This window comes from Cyprinodon variegatus, unplaced genomic scaffold, assembly GCF_000732505.1.
Source record: "Cyprinodon variegatus isolate N-32 unplaced genomic scaffold, C_variegatus-1.0 Scaffold1462, whole genome shotgun sequence".
In the NCBI taxonomy this organism is placed as follows: domain Eukaryota; kingdom Metazoa; phylum Chordata; class Actinopteri; order Cyprinodontiformes; family Cyprinodontidae; genus Cyprinodon; species Cyprinodon variegatus.
The window spans coordinates 601-14,754 of record NW_015151915.1 but is presented as its reverse complement, the minus strand read 5'-3'; the positions used below and the strand labels follow the sequence as shown (position 1 = coordinate 14,754).

The 14,154-nt window shown below is 38.2% G+C and overlaps 1 protein-coding gene across 1 annotated transcript in view; it reads left to right on the top strand.

The window, feature by feature from the left end:
- LOC107103491 (laminin subunit alpha-5-like) overlaps positions 1-6,556 on the top strand; it is a gene marked incomplete at its 3' end in the record, with an annotated part of 41,005 nt that extends 34,449 nt beyond the window's left edge. Inside the window, exons 3-6 of the mRNA XM_015403214.1 lie at positions 3,348-3,465; positions 5,589-5,707; positions 6,069-6,239; positions 6,459-6,556. Coding sequence (XP_015258700.1) covers positions 3,348-3,465; positions 5,589-5,707; positions 6,069-6,239; positions 6,459-6,556 — 506 coding nt within the window. The remainder of the gene's footprint in view (positions 1-3,347; positions 3,466-5,588; positions 5,708-6,068; positions 6,240-6,458) is intronic.
- Positions 6,557-14,154: the final 7,598 nt, after the last annotated feature.

The following is a 14,154-nucleotide window of genomic DNA, read 5'->3' as shown; positions in this document are numbered from 1 at the left end:
AACTCGGTGCTTCGTCTGAATTTGCTCATTTTATGGTGGAAGTTTAGAATTGTGAGATTTGCAGAGAAAGGAGGTGATGATGGATTTTGAACTTCTCTGTACGTGTCTTTCACCCACTGAACTACCATTATTCAGCTATGACAATGTAAACTCGGTTTTGCATTCTATGACCCCTTTAAGGCACAAAAGTATTCTTTTTTGACCAGAGAGCACAGTTTATATGATTATGTTTATGGTTTCATTTTCTAAAAAGCACAAGTATAATTTAAAACATCACCTTTAGCACTATCCAGACCTTATTCTCAGATGTTCAAAGTGCCTTTGGTTCTGTTTGCTGAGCTATAGATGCTATGAAATGATGACCTTCCATCTTAAAACACCTCTAGTTTAGGGATCTAAATTAGGTTTCCTTTACTGCCTAGTTTAAAATCACATGCAAGAAGCAACATGTAGCACCAAGTTCCAGTAAATTTGTGCAAGGGGATCACATCTCCTCCACTGGTGCTTTTGTTACTCAAGCTGCTTGATCTTAACTCATCTTAATGCATATATGTGAATATTACCTGTCAAGCAGGAAAACATCTCCCGTTCCACTTCACCTCCGTACTTCCATCATTCCGATCATCTCTGGCCAGAGAGAGCCCTCTAATAGACCAAGTCATTGAGCAATGCTTATCTTTTCTGCATGTCTTTGCATATTTTGACACTTTTCATGTGTGATACATCATCATCACTTGTGTTTGTGATGAATGAGTTCCATGTTGTCTTTTCTGGTGTGATCAGTTTCCTCTGACTGAAGTCCTTATGGAGTGGTTCTAATGCAATAGAATCTGATTTTATGGTTAGGGTTCAAATAGTACAAACTATTTGTCATTTAGCTGCTTCTTCAGTCATCATTTATATATATATATATATATATCTGTTCTCGCTGGTGAACCGTTTCCAGCTCTGACAGACTTCCCTTCATACACAAGAGAACAGTTTGTCGGCCAAGTTAAGATGACAGAGCGGGGCCCCCAGGTAGCTGCGCTGACTTCAGGGATCATCACTTGTGAGACATCCGAACATCTGGTGCTCATTAGGAATTTAGGAATTAGCTCTTTGACAGCCACTCGTGGCAGGACACGTAACAGGACATGGTAGATCAGAGGTGATGTAGCCACTTTTGACGTGATGTGTTCTCAGAGGGGCCATGGTTTACAGGTCAATTGTCGGGGTCACTCCAGAGGTCGGATGGTTTTATTAAAAGCCCGCTGGCTGTTCTTCTTTCAAACTTGTCTGTTTGAGATTAAGCTGTTGTCTGTCCTCTTCTCTTTACCCCAGCATATCTCCTTTCCCTTTGTTCTATTCATTTATCTTCTCATTTCCTCGTATCCTCACATCCTTTATTCACTTTGCTCCTTCCACTACTTGTTCAAGTTGTTTTAGAGTCCTTTCATTTCCTCTTTTTTCATTGGTATTTGGTTTCCTGACTGTTAGTGATCTGATCTTTTCTGTCTTCTTTTCATCTTTGAGATTATATTTGATGTTGAGAAAGATCAAACAAATTTTTCTTCTGATATGCATTTGCCTTTTTACCTTTTATAGGTTTCATATCATTTTAAATTCCTAATGTTTGACAAAGATAACATAAGTAAATAAGTATTTCATTTAATACAGAACTAAATGTATCCAAAACAACCAGTGCCTGTTAAAAAAAGGCAACCACCACTAGCCTTGTTCAATAATGAATGTTTGCTTCACTTTCTCTGATAATTATCAGATCTCTAGAATCAAGAAAGCAGTCAAATAGAACCCATCCAAATGCAAATTAGGCCAACGTTTCTCTAAACAGACAGTTTCCTGATTATGTTGTAGAGGAGTCTAAAATGATTTTATATCATTCTAGAAAAGGTCAAATTATTTTCCACATCCACTAATGGGGAAAACCTGGAACAGTGATGAACATTTCAGGAGTGGCCATTCTACCAAAACTACTACAAGAGAGCATCAACAGCTCATCCAGGAAGTGACAGAAGATTCCAGATAAACATCTAAAGCTCAGCAAATTTAGCTGCCTTAGTTAAAGTCTGATGTCATGATTTAGCAGAAAGAAATCAGGCAAAATTGCCTTTCAGTTAAAACTCCGGGGTTGAACCACTGCTGTCCCAGAGGAACGCAAAGTCCTGCCTTACAGATACCAAGTAATACTTCTCTCTGATCCAAAAGACTTTTGGGAAAAACCTGTGGATTGATGAGACAAAAGTAGACCTTTTTGGAAGGTTTGAAGCGGTTGCACATCTGCAATCCAACACGGTGGAGATAGCGTGATGTGTGGGGCTGCTTTGCTGATTCAGGATTATGAAAACTTGGTGCAATCAACGGACCAATGAATTCTACTTTAATGCCTATAAATCCTGAAGGAAAAATATCCAGCAATCATTTTTACGACCTTCAGTTAAATATCTTTGGTTCTGCAGCTTTTAAATTTGGGGTGTTAAAGATACTGTGGGATGACGACACTTTGTGTAATGTTACAATGGGTTTGATCATTTAAGACATGTTAGCATTAGGCATGTAATACCCCAATATAGATAATAATAACTGAACTTTATTGATCTCACATTGGAGAAATAACCTGTACATTTAACACATCCCCTATTGGAGCAGTGGGCTGCCATTGTGCAGCGCCTGGGGAGCAGTGTGGGGTTTTAAAGGTCTTTGCTCAGAGACCCAGAGTGGCACACTATGAACAGGACCCCAGGAAGACTAGCTGTTTGCCATGGCAACAGCTAATGGGGATCCTTAATAAAATTACAAATTACAAACACAGTCCACATAGTCCCATACTATGAAATGATTGACAAGAAAATACAAGATTCATGCTCATATTTTTTCGCGTATAAAGGTGTATAAAGGTGCAAACATTCTTTTAAGGCATATGATAGGCAACATTTTCTCTGAATGTTTAATGTAGATTAGGGCTGCAACTATTGATTATTTTGCAAATGGTTTCATCTGTTTATTATTTTTTCGATTAATAATCAGATAGACAAAGATTTATGAAAGAAGACTTTTTATGAAATTAAAGTTCTTGAAATTAGTTCCTTATAGAGCATGTTAACACATGAAAAAGATTATTAATCTTAAATGCAAAAAGTTTATATATTTTTTACAATCTTGGTATAATTACTGCTTTAAGTGGGTTCCTCTGTCAGCTAAAAGCATATTCTACAGTCTCAATACTCCACTTAACGATGAATTGATAATTAAAATAGTCAACGATTATTTCAATAATCGTTTTATCACGATTAATCTGATTAATTTTTTCAGCCCTAATGTGGATTGTTTTCTTTTTTCCTCTACAGCTCTTCCATGTGGCCTATGTGTTGATCAAATTTGCCAACTCCCCCCGTCCGGACCTCTGGGTTCTGGAGAGATCCACAGACTACGGTCTGACCTACCAGCCCTGGCAGTTCTTTGCCTGTGAGTATGTTTGACTCCAAAATCAAATCAGATTCTATGAGAATCAACAACTAATCTACTAACTGTGCTTGGGGAAAGGTCTTTAAATCCTTCTCTGATATTTTAGACTAAACAGGATGCCTGGGGTTAGGGGTGTTGGGGGTGGAGGGAAGGTGAGGGGGGCACATGTTACCTGATTGAGGGAGGCAGCTGCTGGTGGAGGTGGGCTGCAGGGGAATTCCTGGAATGTCTGACAACAGGTCACAGCTTGGTTTACCTGATCATAGGAAGTGGAGGCTTTGGGTGTGTGTGCCATTTGTTACAGCATCTGCATCCAAATATAACCTGAAACACTAGTAATTAAACGTTAATGTCAGCTGTTATGTCCAAACTGGACATGACAGCTTTGCAGCTATGGTAAAGGATGGTTTCTCTGTGGTTTACTGCACACACAGAGGAGCTCCACTGTCAGAAAGGGACCCAGTGGACAGTTCAAGTAGAGGTTTGTAGAGAAATGTTAACATTTAGAAGGAATCGATTACCTAACCTATCGAGATATGATCATCCATCTAAATTGACAACAAGAAGAGAATCAATCAGAGATAGCTGAGATGTTTTAAAGGTAAATCCAGAGGAGCTGCAGAAATTTACAGCTTAGGAGGGAGAAGCTAAACACCAATTATGCACTCCACAAACTTGGTCCTTTATAGAAATGTCAAGAAGGGAGTTTATGGTAAAAGACAGCTAAAATATTTCCACTAGCCATGTTGGAGGTTTGGCAAATATTTGGAAGAAGATGCTCTGGTCAGGTGAAAACAAAACCAAACCCTTTGATCTCTTTAAAAACTAAAACTAGGTGCATTTCCATTTCTTTTTTATGCCCATTTTTTGAATTGTTGCATCAGAAAAGAAGTTTGCAAAAAAAGTTTTAACTCTCGCTTGACTTGGTTTTGGCTTTTACAAAAAAGGGTTTAATTCACAAAAAGGAAGATGGAAATAGTGTTTTTGAATTATCTTTAATGGTTGGAACATTTACTTCAGTTGATTGAACAGCTGTTTACTTCATGGAGGTTGCTAATATGTACGTAAACATGGATGGAAGCAACATTTTTAACTGAGATTTCAGCATAAGAATAAGTTGCTCAACTCAACTCAACTCAAACTTTATTTATAAAGCACATTCAAAACAACTGGGGTTGCCCAAAGTGCTGTACAGGAATCACAGTTAAGGAACATAAGATAAAAGCTAAGGCTAAAATACATAAACACATAAAAATAGAATAAGATAAATTTTTCAATTAAAATACATTTTAGAATAAAATAAAATTTAAAATAATGCTCAGTAGAAACACATTCATTAAGACTTTCCTCCATTGCCAATCTGTGGTCTGTGCTTTGATTCTACTTCCTGTTTATTACAACCATGCGTGACAATGTATTATAGACGATGACGTATGATAACTTTGCCTGGTTAATTTCAATTTATACCCAATAAAAAAAACAGCAGAAATTAACCTTTCCTTTTTTTTTGCAAATTTTTAAAAGTTTGCATAAAATTCACACTTAAGTTGGATGTAAACATGGCTACTTATGAGGAGGGTTTTCTTCTAGAAGACCTTCTAGAAGACCACACTCTGATGGTGGCAAGCTACATTGTAGCCACAGCTGCCCTGGGGCTCACTGACAGAAGTGTTGGAGGCTGAACACATGTTCAACTTTCAACAAAACAACTAAAGCCCTAAACACTCAGCCAGAGCTGTGATGGAGTGGTGGAATGGCCTAGTCTAAGTCCAGACCTAAATCCATCTTTGAGTCTGTACCTGGACTTAAAAAGTTATGTTCTTAGCTGCTCAGTGCTCCATGTCTTCTACAGCTGGATCACAGGATAAAGCCTAATATCGACCGCTAATATCAAACATTTATTCAAGGTTCATGTTCTGCACAAGTTAATATACAGAGGAGAGACAAGCTGTAAATCTCTGACCTGTTGCTGTTTTCAGATTTAACAAGCTAAAATCATGACATTAAAATAATTACACCTCCTCCGTTTCTTTGCATTCAGGCTGAACGCTTGGAAGGAATCAATGAATGCTTGATAACATATTCTAACATATTTATCTCCTTGCGTCCGTGTGTGTTTGCAGCCTCCAAAAGGGACTGTATTGAACGCTTTGGACAGAGGACCATAGAGAGAATCAACCATGACGATGATGTTATCTGCACCACAGAGTACTCTCGTATAGTCCCGCTGGAAAACGGAGAGGTGATTGCATTATTGCGTTATTATTAATTCATTACTTCAGATTCTGTCTCTCTGTTTAAATGTTGTATTTTCCTTATGGCAGAAGTGAGAATATGTCTTCCAGGTCCAATTTTTTCAAAGTTCAGACTAATAAAATAACAGTTTCTTTGTATATTTATTGCAGATCCGACAACCTAATCTATGACAGTCAGTCAGCACTTTTATCAAACTTATGGCTTAAAGCAATGAACCAATATCATTCATTCTAAGGATTTTCTGTATTTATCTTGATTTGTTACTTCAGGTTAGTGTTCAGGTATTTTTTTGTTGCCATGTGTTTCATCTGATGATCTGTTCTGCTCTGTGATCCGCTCCATGTCAGATTGTGGTGTCCCTGGTGAACGGCCGGCCCGGGGCCATGAACTTCTCCTATTCGCCAGTGCTTAGGGACTTCACCAAGGCCACCAACATCAGGCTCCGCTTCCTAAGGACCAACACCCTTTTGGGACACCTGATGGGCAAGGCGCTGCGTGACCCCACCGTCACCCGGAGGGTGAGGCCCCGCTGCAAGCTGATGTTCAGCCAGTCAGAGATGTAGTTGAGAGTTCTAGATTGGGGGGGCAGGGTCTTTGAAAGGAAAGGAGTTTCAATTTCATCAATTGCTTCTTCCTCCAGATTGATTATTTAGCTTTTTTTGCATGAACTTTACCTCTAAACCATTGTTTATAAAAGGTCTGGTGATTAAAGTCTGTCTGCTCTTGATTTCTTGCAGTACTACTACAGTATCAAAGACATCAGCATCGGAGGAAGATGTGTGTGTAATGGACACGCTGAGGCCTGCAACGCCAATGACCCAAATGATCCTTACAAGTAAGAATCAGGTTTTCTCAGGATTCAACCCGTTCTGCTCTTGTTGCACAAAGGAATGCCTAAAGCTAACTGTTAATTGATCAATAATTTGAGCTGACATTCTGTGATCTTTAGATTTGCAGGTGTAAAAGTTTGAGTTTTTGAGAGAAAAGTTAGAAAAAGACTAAAGCGGTTTGGAGCTGTTTAAAATGTTTTTGCTCCTAAACAAGATGGTGTCTGCTGCTTCTCAATAACTTAAACTGTTGGATGGATTTTTTGCTGATTTTTTTTGAAGATTTTTTGTGCATTTCATTTGGGAAAAATGTTCTTTTATCACACTTTTTGTCTGAAACTCCATACCTGCATTTCAAGTACAGTTGAACATATGATGATATGGGCTTGTTTTGAAGTAAACCATGAACTGTTTGGGATGAGAAACATGAGGCATTCTGTTAGACAGCTAAACTTTGTTCCCCAATTGCCTCATAATCCATGATAGGGATTTAAAGTAAGAGGCAGAAAATATGAAGATTTTACAATCGCCCAGTCAAAGTGCAGACCTCAGCTTGAATAAAGTGCTGTGTAGAGACCTTAACAGAACAGTTTATAAAACCCCAAATATCGATGCGCTCAAACATGTTTCAGGATGAGTGCGCTGAAATTCCTCCAAATTGATGGTGAGAGAATTATAAGGTCATAAAGCAGAAAAAAAAACAAGGCAAAGATGCTTCTATAAACAATTTTCCCCCCACATTGTTTTGGGAATTTTGATTTTGTTGAAAAAAAAATAATTATGCATAAGAAAGAAGTCCAGACAGGACATGCTCTCCTCTCTGATAAACACAAATAAAGAATCAGACTTTACAATTAGAGTCTAATTACACTGACAGGTAGTATCTATTTGAAAATCTCTTTAAAATCCACTTATAAAGCTTTGTTATTTTTACTGTTGTAACCTACAGAGTTTTTGCATGTTAGAAACCCCCAAGATATGACTCTATGATAAATGTCTGTGGTTAAAATTAATCTGGATTTTAGGTTTTATCTCTTTTTTAACCACATATAAGCTGCAAACTTTGTATGCAAATGAGATCTGGAATTTGTTCTCACACGTTACCCTGCTGATGAAGGGATATTTCACTGTGTGTGTGTGGGGGGGGCTTCTTTACCTCAACCTGAGGAGTTTCTTTAACCCTTAACCGTCATCATGAGTGATACCACGATCAATGGCGGAATCAGAAAATGTTCCTAGTTTTTGCCAGGCAGGGACCAATGTGCACTGAGGGGTGACCCAAAACCTATAGGAGCCAAAACCCTAGTTTTGAAAAGAGCATGAGTTCTGTTTTTGTTTTATGTTAGTATATTCATGTGAATAAATAATTAATTACTGTAATTTTATTGTCAACTTATAGTTAATATACTATCAATTGAAAAGCTAAATTAAAGGTGTAGTGGGGGATGTTCTTTTTCTGGGTGGATCATCAAAATAAGTGATCCTCCTATTTGTCAATCATTCTGGTGATACAGTATGTTTTTGTAAGGCCGTCCTGTATGCTTTTCCCTATTTTCACTTATCAGTGGTGGTGGAGAAACTGCAAATCTTCCTTTGGAAAGTGAGCTTGTATGAGCGATGCAAACATGAACTTTTAGACATATAGTGCATGAGGAGAAATGGGCTTGCGCATGCCCTTGCATGTGTTTAATATGTTTTCCCTCTCGGGAGCGAGTACAGCGAGTACAGGGTTGTGGATGTGCTTTTGTTCGTTTTTTTTTTTAATTTGCAAAAATCCTCCACAATAGCTTTAATTAAGACTTTCCAGCTCAAAGTATCACTGCTGCCCCAATCTATTTTGAAGGGGAGATGCTTGTCCTGGAGGTGATGAAGTATGTTCCAATGGGAACATCCAATTACCTGGTAGTGGTGGGTAGTTAGTTGCCAACGGTTGCCATGGCTTTCCCTGGCCCTCCTTCTAGCTCCGCCCCTGGCCAGAATGGAGTAGGAGTTGCAGATGAATGGGTTGCTATTTGCAAAGGGAGAGCTGGAGAGTATGTTTGGAAACAAAAAAATTCACTCGTATTTAGTTCATCCATGTGACAATGGTACAAAGACCTGAATTGAGGAACATCGCTTTATAACATATATAAAGACATTGGAGTGGAGGTTTGAATTTTTTTTTAACTGCCTCTTAGCTGACTGATGTTAGGGTGGGAACAGTTATGGAAGTCTAGATTGTTGATTTCAGTATGGATCACTACAGGCCCAGTCCATGTAGGCCTGGTCCTTTAAAGGATGCAGCCTCATGGTGAGAAACATGCAAACATTTGGAAGTATGTTGTTTTGTACAGTAAATTAACACATGAGTGGAGGATAAAAACCCAGTTTCTGTTTGTACCCTGAATCAAGTCTGTTATTGTAAAGGCAGGATGGAGCTTGTTTTAATGCATGAGACGTTTGTGTGAAAAAAGACTAGATTAGTGCACCTTTTCATTGACTTGATAATAACATGTTTAAAGTGTTCTGCATATAAACTGCAGGGCATATTTTCTTACTTATGAGCGTCTTTCCTCATATGCTGCAGATAAGCTATTATTACTCAGGTAAATCCACCATGAGTCACATACATATATACACACAACTACACAAAACTCACACTCGTAAACATGAAGTTATCTGTCTCCTTGATTTCCATCTGTCTAGTACAAACCGCGCAATTCTGCTTTTCGCTTTTGCCTTTCCTGCAAACAGCCATACATGTGTGAAGAAGAACCACACTTGCTCAGACTTGCTGGATGCATCTGAAGACAATCTTGTGTAAAGTTAGACAGATAGGTTCTTAAATCGCTCTTTTTGATCCATGGGAATAGACTGGGAATTCTGGAGGAAAGGAGGGACATTAGAGGACATCTTGCTGGATAATAAACTAGAATGATAAAATGTAGCTGCACTTTTCCTGCTGAACCTTACATGCAAGATATTCTTAAACTGCTTTGTCCTGCCAGATTAAAGATTTTTGTCTCAGAGGGTATTAAAAAAGCATCAATCTACCACAAGAGCACATGTTTTCTGTGTTACTTTTAATAAGTCTTTTTCTTGGAGGAGGAATATATTATCGTTTACCTGACCTTTAACTTCCGTTAATTATCCTAATAGTACATTAGACTTTCATTTTTGGAAAGATGTTTTATCTTCCCTCTGTCCCCATTTGTGCTAATGGCTAATTCATGGATCATAACATTTTATTTTTAGACCTGTAATCAAGGAGAACCATGCAATGATGACATGCTGGAGGAATCCATAAGTTACCTCAACAAAGAAGGAGGCTGTGGAGAGCAGCTTTCCAACATCTGTCTTAGGAGAAATACTGCCTTTAAATTAGCTCTAAGGATGTGTGATTTAAGGGCTTTTTAAACATCAGGTCATCAAACTCACAAAAGTTGTTTAACTCTCCCGATTTTGCTAATTAATTTCAGTTCACTGAATTAAGTTTTATTTTTAAATGCCGATTATGGTGTTAAACCAACTCTGTATTAATGAATGGATAACTTCTATATGTTATCAGTGTTTCTGGGACAAAATTTTCGCATATGCTCCTTGTTAAACCATCTAATCTTGCTAACACTTATTATTCTGGTGTTTATTCACTATAATCTCCCAGTTTAAATTGAAAATAAACTAAAAAAAATTACATTAATTATGATATGATTGATCAATTTTAGCTCATCAGCAGGTTCTAAGCAATCACCATGTTGCAGGGCATTTAAATGACATTGTGAGCGAGGTTTTTCCTAGTAAACAGCGACAAACTTAACACCAGTCTTGTGCAAAATGTTAAAAGCTGCACTATTTGCTAGACCTGCATGAATAGAATCACAATCTCTCTCTCTCTCCCTCTCTCTCTATATAAATATATATCACAATTTCAAAAGACTGTTTAGATGTAATGTTTTCTAGCAGGGGTGCAACCAGGAGTTTTGAGTTATTTGACTACAAAAAATGCCATCCCATCTCTTTAACTGACCTACCAAAAATAAACATAACATAGGCCGGCAAATGGACCCGCATTACTCGTTATGTCCTCATTGGATTTAGATTTTTGTGATTGAAGTTCTAAAGCACAGAAACAGGGACATCATAATGGTGAAACGGAGGAAAACCGTTTGGTTAATATGGATTAATCAGAACTAACTTCAAACCATCCAGCTTTGGTCAATTAGATTTTTCTTTTTTAAGCTAAGATCCGACGCCAGTCTGAGTAATGATTGTCTTACATTTTATGCAGACTTTCCCCACAATGCATCTTCTTCCCACTTTTCCACCTTCTGTAATAATTCTGATGTCCCCTATTAAATAAAACTTCTGAAATATAATATAATATAATATAATATAATATAATATGGCATAGAGAGTGTTAGTGTGGTAATGAAATAATTAGCTTACACTAATTGTAGTTTAGGTTTCATGGTTCAGAACATAAGGACAAGACAGTGTAATAACTCAAAAAGTGTTTGTTTAAAAAGCGAAGGATTGGTGAAGGGTGCAATCGGGAAAATCTGTAAAAGGAAACACAGGTTGGTGACCACAATAATCTTACTTTGGATAATTATGAACGCGTCACTAACCTCGTTTAACAGTTCAGCCCGTGTCCTGAGAATGAGGTAGGATCTAGCCGGTGAGCTAACAACAAGATGCGTGGGCGCTGCTCAGAGTTTCCCAGATGTTGCAGCCCCACAGAACGCAGAACAAGCAGGAGTCCAAAGCAGAGTCAGGCAAACCGTTCAGACGGAACAGACAGGCTCAGTGGTTGAGAGGCAGAACAGGTCAGGATCAAGACATCAGAAACACAAAGGAACACTTAAAAACAATCTCACCACTAGCACGAAAGAACAAGAATAATCTGGCCCTGAAGACTGGATGCAGGCACCTTAAATAGAGGCAGGAGCAGGTGGATCAGATGAGCAGTTATGAGAAACTTGGCAGAATTGGACAGATGAAAGAAATGTGTAATTAAGCCAGGATATCACTGCCAAGATAATGACATTAGGTGCAGTTTTTTTTTTTTTTTTTCAAGAACAGGTATGGAAAAAATTGTGGTTAATCTCCCAAAGTTATCTAAAAGATCCAAGCATCCATTTGTCCCTTTATTTAAACCAACCAGGTATTTTTACTTCCTTCATTCATTAGTTTATTCTTTGAATCCTAATTCAAGTTTATGTCAGATCCTCAAAAAACCACTTAAAGACTCAAAGCATTCTGGGAAATTGAGCCTAGAGAAGTATGAAACTTTGAAAAGGAGAAGCTCAGCTGTTGGACGTAACTTTGTCACCTCACGGACCTCCAGTCAGCAGACTCACTGTCACCTTTTTCCACAAGTGCTTGATTTAGCATCATCAAACAAAGCGTGGGACTGATGTGAGTGCTGAGATGAAACAAAAACTCATGAGTCTGCATTCCTTCACTCTAACACAACCAGGGAACAAATCCTCAAAGTCCACATGCAGTCAGAAGGGATTTATTTGAATTCCTTATCCTGTGTTTCCATCAGTCAAACACCTGCCAGCTGTAAGAATCAATCTCCTGTTCTGTCTCCAGTCTGTTAAACATATGAATCATGATGAAAAGAAAACCGAGCTGCAGTAGAGGTGTCCTGATGCCAGCCCTGTTACTCTAAATGTTTAAAATACTAGAATACCACTCCAGCTAGATCATTATGGCCCCTCTGCTAGCAGAAATAATTGTTTAAATTTCATTTAGAAAGCAGATGCATGACTTCAAGACTACTTTAAACACAGTTTGTTCCTCGGGCCAGATTTAATGTACTGTTTTCTAAAAGACAGGGGTGTCCAACTCCAGTCCTGGAGGGCTACCATCCTGCAACTTTAAGGCCTTGATTTTATTTTGCTGTTTTCCTTTGCACTAACTACAAGCATATTTGGCTCCGGGGCCTCCTTGTTTTCATGGCCTTGAATGCTCTATTGTCCACAGTCCATTGTTGCTGGAAATTAATATGGGGAGGAGAATTGCTTACTTCTAGCTTGCATGCATGGATCTGCATCACTCCCCCTCTGTTAGGCCCCAAACCCAGTTTAAGCATGTTACTCCCACCTAATTGATGAGAGGGACAAAGTTAGTGTTAAACAGCAGTGATTTAGAAATTGTGAATATATTGCAAATCCATTTTTAACTAGGGGTGTAACAATGCATCAATCTATATTGATATATTGATTAAATAATAAACAATTTGATTAGATTGATTAAAAATAATCTCTATCTTTAGGACACACTAGCCCCTGTCAGAATGTAAACAGGAGATCCATATTTATTGTTTTTTTTTTTGTTTGTTTTTTTAATTTCTGTTAGTGGATATAGATATCAATGATTGTGTTACATTGGTATATGATATTACCGGTAAATCATGTTTGCCCAGATGATTAATTTCCTCTTAGTCCGAGAATCCATGGGAATCTCCATCCAGACTGAGCTTACTTTTGCTGATGTGAAGGATGTTGGAATTATTGATCTGACTCGGAGAAGCAGAAGTCGACGAAGAGATGCACTGATCCATAAAGTTTACAATTAGGAATATCAAAGAATAACATCTGAACACTTGTTTGCAAAACCTAAAAAGCTCCAACCTTGCCTAAAAACAGAATTAATGTTGAGATTATGGAGCAGAGGGGTGTTTGTAAAACAGCCTGAATGAATGGAGCTCTGAAGAAAAACATGGAAACTCAATCAGAGTTTTGAAACACAATGCATGGACCTTTATCAGCTCAAACATGCCTGCAGAACTGCAGGTGTTACGGTCAGTTAACAGTTTAATAAAACAAAAACATTTTCAATTCAGCTGCATCCTGTTCAGGGCGGCAGGGGATTTTTTTCAGCTGCACATAAAACAGGAGATACTCTGTAGTGCCCAAAAGTATTTCACTCCCCAAAAAGTATATTTGAATTGAAGTATTATAACCCCTTCAATGAGCACAGGTTAATTCAGCCAGCCTGTTGGCAGCATGTAAACTGCTTCCACTAACATGTGGTAAATAATACAGGGAGACCAATGTATTGACTGGAAGATATTTTTTTACTATATTGGCATTTGCTGATACATGCATGCATTGTCCCATTCATCAACATATTTAGCAGCCATGCCCCGAAATCATGTCTCGCGGCGTCCTTGCAAACAGACTTTCTGTACCGTGCGCCTAGGAAAATTTGTAACTACATAAACAGCTCTCGATGGGAAAACATGCCAAGCAAGAAACACCTCACACCAGCAAGGGTTTGCAAATGTAAACATCTAGAGACATCTTAGTGAGTTAGGCTATAAAAACTATCATTAGCAACAAATTGTGGAGAAACTCTTGAAATGAAATGACTGTCGTAGTTTGCAGATGTAAATGTCTGCGTTTCTACTTCCTTATGTAGTGTGGTGATGTCAGCTAGCCGTTTGTGCTGAAATCCCCCCCCCCGGAGCCGGTCAGAAGTGGGAAAAAAGATGTAAAGTGTGTAAAAGCAGTGATAAGTCGCTCATTTTCCATGCGGATTGTACATGCATCCAGCATAACTTAAATTTTAAGTAGATGTCAAAATAATCAGTAAAGGCATTCGTCCTCAAAAACTT